Here is an 8486-nt window from a genome sequence, read left to right as displayed (position 1 = left end):
TAGCAATAAAGATTCACCCCAACGAGTGTTAGTAGTAGGGATGAATCCCACAAGCCCGTAAGAGGGAAGAAAGTGTAGGATGTCAATGGAGAGACTACAGTTGCCACATTAAATGCATGACAGTTACTTTTCTGGCCGTATTAATGTGGAGAGGACTTGCGAACTGTGTTATCTTGACTACTACAACTCACAGAAAGATAGGGAAGATGTCCGATGGGACGGGCACTTAAGTGAAGGTTCAGATGATCAACAAGTGTAAGGTTCTGATGACCTCAAAGGGGCTATATAAGAGAGGGGAGTCCCTATGAAGGGGGGGACCGAAAAAAGGAGGAACTTAGAACGGAAGAAGAAGAGAAGAACCATAACCTTTGATCAGAGACAGGGATACACCCCATGCGTCTCTTTGGACCGTATATCTAATGGACATGAAGGAGATTTTCTTATTTTCGATTGTTGTATAGCCTAAAGTTAACTAGCATGCACTTCGTTTGGGCCTAGTTTTGTAACCCATTCTCTACAAATTCATTGTCTAGGGCTCCTTGGGCCAGAACTCTATAACTATTGGGCTTGGGCCCCGAATCGAGACCCTACAGCAATAATTAGGAGTAAATGCTATAAATTGAAATTATCTTTTATATATATATATATATATATATATATATATATATTCCCATCCAGTACATTTTGGTTAACAAATTGGATAACGCACCGTTGCTTTGCATTCAACACCGAACAGAAGAATCCAAAATTTTATTTCTAGAAAGAAGCCAAGTTTTCTTTCCGAAGTCCTTGTGAACATTGTAAAATAATATAGCCTATCTTTATCTCCGCCTGTGCTTAGAGCATTCCCATTGGCAATTGTTATATAACATTAGAATTAGCATTTAGGGAATCCTTATATTAGGATAAAACCTTACTTTTCTTGTTTTAGCCAATTACTTTTCAAAACACCCACATGGGCCACATAAAATTTCGTATTCTAAACTTTATTTTATTTAAATATAAATTTCTTCATTCATTTTTTAAAACTATTTATCTCACATTCAAAACACTAACTTTGTTTTCATTTAAGTTACTGAGACACAAATAATACAATAATAAAATATTGAGTAATGCTTCAAACACAAACTATTTTATAGCATTTTTACAAACTATTGATGTGCCCAACTTCTTATTAGGTTTTATTTAGACGTACCATTAATATCAATTTTTCATTTACCAATAATCACTCACCACATTAACAGTTTGTAATTTTTTTTTTTTTGGTAAAAACGTCTGTGTCTCTAGCAATACACTAAAATATTGGGAAATGAATGCAGTGCTTCCCTAAATATAGGAAAATACCTTAACATTTTCCCTAAAATGGGAACCGATAGGAAGTCTAATGTGTGAGTGTTTGGAGAAATTATAAGATCCACATGGTGGACAAGTAATGTGGTCCATCATTCCACTAAAAACTTCCATTTGTTTAAAATTGTTAGTTAGAATTTTTTTTAAAATAAAAATTAATTACTAACTCAGCAATTTTAAACAAGTGGAAGTTTTTTAGTAGAATAGTAGACAAGTGATGTGGTCCACCAGAGAACTCTATAATTTCTTGAGTGTTGGGCTTTATCTCCCTAAATTGGGGTCTTACCATAAACACAGAACATGATACTAATGCCAAGAGCAAAGCGTCAAGAGAGAGATGTTGGGAGTTCCATTATCAATGAGTTGGGCTTGGAGGTAAGTTGGTTTTTAATTGATATGATAGGTTAAAATTGGGCCGATTTGGACATATTTGCAGGAGGTATATATCAATACAACAGTTAGTCTTTAGACAAAAAGTTTCACAAGAGTTATTTCACAAAGTATTATTGGGCCTGTTATTTGAGTTTAGTTCAAATGCAAAGGACAGAAACATCAATTTTGTGAAATTTTTGTGATTTTTTTGGGTGTAAGTAGGCCTCTTGATGAATTGTAGGTGATATGATATGATCCTATGACAATATAAGATTTTGTGAGGCATTTTTTTTTTCCCGAAAAATATATTGCACAAAGTGTATTTTATTCCTACTTCAAAAATACATTAAAAACGTAACTTTAAGTCACGTTTAACAAAATAAAAAGTCACGTTTTTAGTATATTTGGGTAGTGTGAATTTGCAAACACCATGTGCAATAAACATTGCCTTAAAAAAAAAAAAAAAAAAAAATTGTCGGTAGACTTATTCTACCAAGAAATCTGATCATGATTACTAACTTACCTCATAGCGTGTTTCTCAATTCTAGATTTAACATTACCATCTATCAATACATTTTAGAATTCATCAATGACATCGTTATTATACACCCATCACAATATGCAGAGTTAGTAAAAAAATGTTGGGCTACTAGAATTATAGTAATTTTATGCTGCGAGTCCCAACAAACATGAAACACCAAACTATATAATTTGTAGGGCAATTCGTCATTTCTAAATTTGTGTGAACTGCAAATGAAGATAAGTTTCATCACGCACTAGGCTACAAATTAGACCTCACTCTTAGAAAACGTGTTTGATGGAAACATCCTGTCAATCTATGGTGTTCTAGGTGGTAGTTGTCTCTTGCTAGCCACCAAACTCAATTCAATTATTATTTTTGATTTCGTTCAAAAACTCATATATACATAGATTCCGTGCGAGTAATAGCTTTCGATCCCGTTGGATTTCATTTTTAGAATGTCTGATGCTACTCTAAGACTCGTTTTCGATCACGTTGGATTTCATCTTGGAAGCACAAAAATGAGCTTCACAAGTATACATGATTCCAGTCGCATTCAATAATTTTCTGGTCAACAAGATGACAAAGAAAGTTAATGTGGATAGGATTGAACAAGAACGTGTGGCACTGAGAATCACTGCGTTGCATTCACTCAGCACCGGATAGAACACAAATCAAAATTCTTTGCAGAAAGTAGATTTATAATTACAAATTTGAAATTTCTCATACAACACTGAAAAATATAGCCTAGCCTAAACTCTATTTCGCCAGTCTTCGTTATCATCCTTGGCAAACACATGGGTAGCAAAGGTGGCCAGCTTCACATATTCTTCTTCCCTTTCATGGCTCAAGGTCACATGATACCGGCCATAGATATGGCCAAGCTATTTGCAACGCGAGGTGTGAAGGCAACCTTTGTCACTACTCCTCTCAACATGCCTGTAGTCTCCAAAACATTTGAAAAAACCAAAGCTCGCGGCATCAATATTGATATCAAAATCATCAAGTTCCCAGCTGTAGAGGCTGGCTTGCCAGAAGGATGTGAGAACATTGACTCATTGAATTCCTCAGATATGATTCCCACTTTTGTCCTAGCCACTTCAATGCTTCAACAACCACTTGAGGAACTAATTCAAGAGTACCAACCTAGTTGCATTGTCGCTGACATGCTCTTTCCATGGGCAGTTGATGTTGCAGCTAAATTTGGTATTCCAAGGCTTGAATTCTATGGTACCAGTTTTTTTTCAATGTCTGCAGGACATTGTATCGGGCAATATGAACCTCACAAGAAAGTTTCATCTGATTCTGAAACTTTTGTCATTCCTAACTTTCCGGGGGAGATAAAGTTGACAAGGATGCAACTGCCAGACTTCGCTCGGCAAGAAGTTGAAACAGACTTTTCCAAGTTCTTGAAAGAAGCTTCCAAATCAGCGTTGAGGAGCTATGGGGTTGTTGTTAATAGCTTCTATGAGCTTGAACCGGATTATATAGATCATTACAGAAACGTTTTGGGAAGAAAGGCATGGCATATAGGTCCAGTTTCATTATGCAACAAGGATACTAAAGATAAAGCCCTAAGGGGAAAGGAAGCTTCCATTGATGAACATGAATGTTTGAAGTGGCTTGCTACAAAGAAACCCAATTCGGTTGTATTTATTTGTTTTGGGAGTACATCAAAATTTAGTGATTCTCAACTCATGGAGATTGCTATGGGTCTTGAGGCTTCTAGACAACAATTCATTTGGGTTGTGAGGAAAGGCAAAAATGAAAAAGCAGAGGAAGATTGGTTACCAAAAGAATTTGAGAAAAGAATGGAAGGTAAGGGACTAATTATACGAGGTTGGGCACCCCAAATATTGATTCTTGACCATGAAGCGGTTGGAGGATTTGTAACTCATTGTGGGTGGAACTCGACCTTGGAAGGAGTGACGGCAGGGGTGCCCATGGTCACATGGCCTGTGGCAGCTGAGCAATTTTACAATGAGAAGTTAGTGACTCAAGTACTGAAAATTGGGGTTAGTGTTGGTGCGCAGCAATGGATTAGAATGGTTGGAGATGGTATTAAGAGGGAAGCAATACAGAAGGCAGTAAGACAAATTATGGTGGGCAAAGAAGCTGAGGAAATGAGAGGCGAGGCCAAGGTACTTGGGGAGATGGCAAGGAGGGCTGTTGAAGAAGGAGGATCATCCTACTCTGATTTGAATGCATTAATTGAAGAATTAAAGTCACATTGCCCTTGACCTTGATGCAAAAAAAAAAAAAAAAAAAAAAAAATTGCCAATCTTCTTTTGTCGTAAAACAAAATATTTATCTTTGTCGGTGAGATGTGTTACTCTTATTTGCTTAATTGTTCTTCAATACCTATTAAGACATTGTCCCAAGAATTGGTGATCAACTAGGCAAATCGCTTGTGCTATGCAGAATATGTGAATTATCAAATAAATTAAGTCTTCTATCCATTCCTATAACCCTTAAAGAGAACCTAATAATTGCATTTAATTTTGTAATTAATGTCTTAAGATAAGAACTTGACTTCAATTGAGGTCCATTTGGTTGGAGAGTGAAAAAGTGTGAGGATGGAAAATGAGAAAGGGATAGAAAAGTAGGAGAATTAATACGTGAGAGTATGAAAAAGTGGAGGGATGGAAAACTCATTGTTTGGTTGAGAAGAAAAATAAAGTTGGCATAAAATTATAATTATGTCCCTATTAAATAAATAAAAAAATAACACATTTTTTCTAAATTAAAAAATTGTGTATGTATACTTCAATATTTAAAAAAGGAAAAAAAAAAAAAAAAAAACACAAATGAGAAGTACAGAAAAAGAAAAAAATGCTAAAGAAGAAAACCAAAAAAAGAATGAAAGGAAAAAACCAAAACAGATGGGTCGTGGGTATAATAGAAAAAGACAAAAATCAAAGGGGAAAAAAAAAGCTATTGGGTTAAGAAAACTTGACCCCAATTAATTAATTCAATTACCCAAGTTGATTAATTAGGCTTAATTGCATGCAAATCGTGAAGACACCAACAAATCACCAAAAATACTAAGTGCAACGGAAAATAAATTAGACACGGTGATTTGTTGACAAATGGGAAAAACCTTACAAGGAAAAAACCCTACTAGATAATTTTAAGGTCACTACTCCTAAGAATTCACTAATTAACAATCAAGTGGCTACAAGTATAAGAAATCTTACCAACTACCCTAACCTATCTCGAAATACCAACCTACAATTGAACCTTTGCTTCAATATCCAATTGGACTTGATCTTGTAGTAGTCTTCTTTTCTTTGATGCACAAATCTTTAATTTGTGACTAACCCTTTGTACAAATCCCAGTACATGACTAACTCCAGTAACTTGAACAGATGTTGGCTGCAAAGTTCTTCATTTCATCAAATAAGAAGATCAAGAAACACTTGGTTACAAAACCCTATGGCACACAAACGCAATAGCATCACACAGAGAAAATAAGTCTTTTGGTCTCTGTATTCGTGTGCGACGACTCTTAAAGTAAGCCTTACAAATACAAAAGTCTAGGTCAAATTTTAGATCTAGAAATTCTAAAATCGTAATTATCTATAGATCGAGCTGCTGTCAAGCTATTTATCGAGCTTCATATTAAGTCTTGATAGTAGGCTTCTGTTGATCTATCTGTCGAGACTTAATGAACAGCTTTTCTTCATTTGTTTCTTAGACCAATCTTTATGTCTTTAATATTTGTCTTGAATAACATGTTTCTTAAAGTACTAATCCCATCTTAGATCTACCCAATTACAAGTAAAGTGCATTTTGTCAAAAGATTAACCAATTATAATAAAATATGACCCTAACAATCTCTCCCTTTGGTAATCTGTGACAAAACCTCAAACAACAATTATGAGAGAAGTCTAACACAACTATCTCGTAATTTACAAAAGTACATAAGTCTAACCTTATAACGAACTCTTGAAAACTTTGCAAAAAGAGAGATCATAGCATGATAGACTTGTAACCTATCTTATCTGAAACAGTTAAACAAGATTCATCAAGGCATCAAGTGTGAAACATAGACAAGTTGTATATAAGAAGGAACATGTGTATAAAGAGAGAAAAGAAACAACACATGTAAGTCAAAGGTGAAGAAAACATACATCATCTCATATATATACAAAGAATACAATGTATGTAACAAAAGTGGTCACAAGACCATTATACATGTAATGACAAAAAAAAAAAAAAAAAAAAAAAAAAAAAAAACCAAAACCTCACCACCCCTATCTAGTATATCTTATGCTAGCTCTTCCCTTAACAAAAAGACTACTCTCAGAGCATCCACAGCAGTGGATTTATAATTTTAGCTATTTAGTACCAATAAAAGTTACTTTATCTATTTTACCTACACACATGCTACAGCCGTAAATCTATTTTAGTTTTCAACACAATAAAATAATATAAACATCACAATAAAATAATATAAATATCACAATAAAATAATATAACCACTACAATAAAATAATATATCCCACTAATCAAAAAATACATACACAGCACCAATAACCTCTACCATCAGCCACAGCCACAGCCACAGCCACAGCCACCACCACCACCACCACCGGCCACAACCACCACTCTACTTTGGCAACCACAACATAACATAGAGAAAAAAAAAAAAAAAAAAAAACACCACAACCACAATCACAATCACAATCACAACCCCATCGCCACCGGTCACCACAACCAAAATCCACAAACCCACTGTCAAAATCATCCACCACCACTACCATAGCCAAAATCAACCATCACCACCACAACCACCAAACCCATATGAAAATACATTAAAAAAAAAAACAAACAAACTCAATCACAGCAAAGAGAATAGAGAGATGGCGTGGGTCTGATCGGAGGACTGGGCGGAGGCGTGGATCGGCGGCTTGGGGCTTGGGCCGGTGACGTTGAGGCCAGCGGAGGGGCACGGACTAGGCGATGGGGCTTAGGGAGATCGGCAATGGCGCTTGGAGTGGGTCGGCGAGCTGGGTCGGCGGAATAGGTCGGCGGTGAGGGAGCTGGCCGGCGAGCTGAGGGATGAGGGAGATGAGGGAGGCCGGCGAGCTAGAGAGAAAAAAAAAATTGAGGAAGAAAGAAGAAAGAAGAGAAGCCGGAGAGAGAGAGAGAGAGAGAGAGAGAAAATGAAAGGATTATTTTAATGAGAGAGGAGAGAGAAGTGTAATAAAAAATATATTTTTTTTTAGCTTTGAGCTACAGTGCACATCTAAAGATAGATGTGCACTGTAGCTGAGGGTCTAAATTTTAGATTTAGCTCCACTACTGCATAATGGTTTTTGGTGTTTGAGAGCTAAAAAATACCATTATACCTATATAGCACCATTGCTGTGAGTGCTCTCATCTACAAAACTACTTTCCCTTTTTATCACGAGTGACAAAGGGTAAATCACTGAGAGGCATTCATCTCATCATCAGTTTTGGAGCAAGATGCATCATCACCATCATCATCTCCACCATCCGAAGAAGACTTAGCTGGCTCGGGTGAAAGTGAGGATGCAAAACCACCAGGGCGAGACTGGCGGCGAGTGATGCGACTGATTTTGGTGTTCATCTGACACATCTCATTGGATAGATGGTCAAGACAACTACCAAAATCAGCACGCATGTGCTGAAGCTGCTCCACGATGTCAGCAAGGGAGACAATTGCCCTAGATCAAGAAGAGGGTCGAACGGAAGGGGCTGTAGGGGTTGCATTCGTAGGCTCCACACGAGGCCACTTCGCAGCAAGCTGCGCTGCACTCCTCTGAATAGAATCCTTGCTAATGGCACCTATGACGAGGAATAGGGGAGAAGGAGGAATGGTGACGTGCAAGTGTGTGAGGATGTGCATGATAGCCAAAGGAAAAATGAGCTTATCATGTGTGGTAGTGTCTCGATAGCAATCTATAATAGATGCTATCATGTGTGATGGAAAGTTTATAGAAAGACCTTCCAAGAGAGAAAGAAGGAAATGAGCACGAGGCTCGATGATAGTGTTTTAGTGAGACCGTGGAGTGAGTACAAATGTCATCACTAGATTAAGGATCCATAAATCCTTAGAAAATTCAGTTGTGGAGAAATTTAGGATACCTCCCCACAACATGGCCTTCTCATAGAAGAGTGAGGTCAATTCGTCTCTAGAGATGGAAGAAAGACGACGATGACTAGGGTAATCTGGACGATCCACCCTAGGGACATGTAGTACCTCGAAAATGAGCTC

The 8486-nt window shown here is 37.0% G+C and overlaps 1 protein-coding gene across 1 annotated transcript; it reads left to right on the top strand.

Moving 5' to 3' along the window:
- The first annotated feature begins 2886 nt into the window (after positions 1-2886).
- Positions 2887-4701, top strand: LOC126706859 (scopoletin glucosyltransferase-like). Its single transcript, XM_050406430.1, has one exon. It carries the CDS (start codon positions 3040-3042, stop codon positions 4480-4482), a length of 1443 nt encoding a protein of 480 aa, XP_050262387.1. The 5' UTR covers positions 2887-3039; the 3' UTR covers positions 4483-4701.
- Positions 4702-8486: the final 3785 nt, after the last annotated feature.

This window comes from Quercus robur, chromosome 11 (genome assembly GCF_932294415.1).
Source record: "Quercus robur chromosome 11, dhQueRobu3.1, whole genome shotgun sequence".
NCBI classification, from domain to species: Eukaryota; Viridiplantae; Streptophyta; class Magnoliopsida; order Fagales; family Fagaceae; genus Quercus; species Quercus robur.
This window is presented reverse-complemented; position numbering and strand designations above follow the sequence as displayed.

Bases quoted from the DNA above. Each gene is read 5' to 3' on its own strand.
- LOC126706859 (XM_050406430.1), top strand. From the start codon at position 3,040: ATGGGTAGCAAAGGTGGCCAGCTTCACATATTCTTCTTCCCTTTCATG.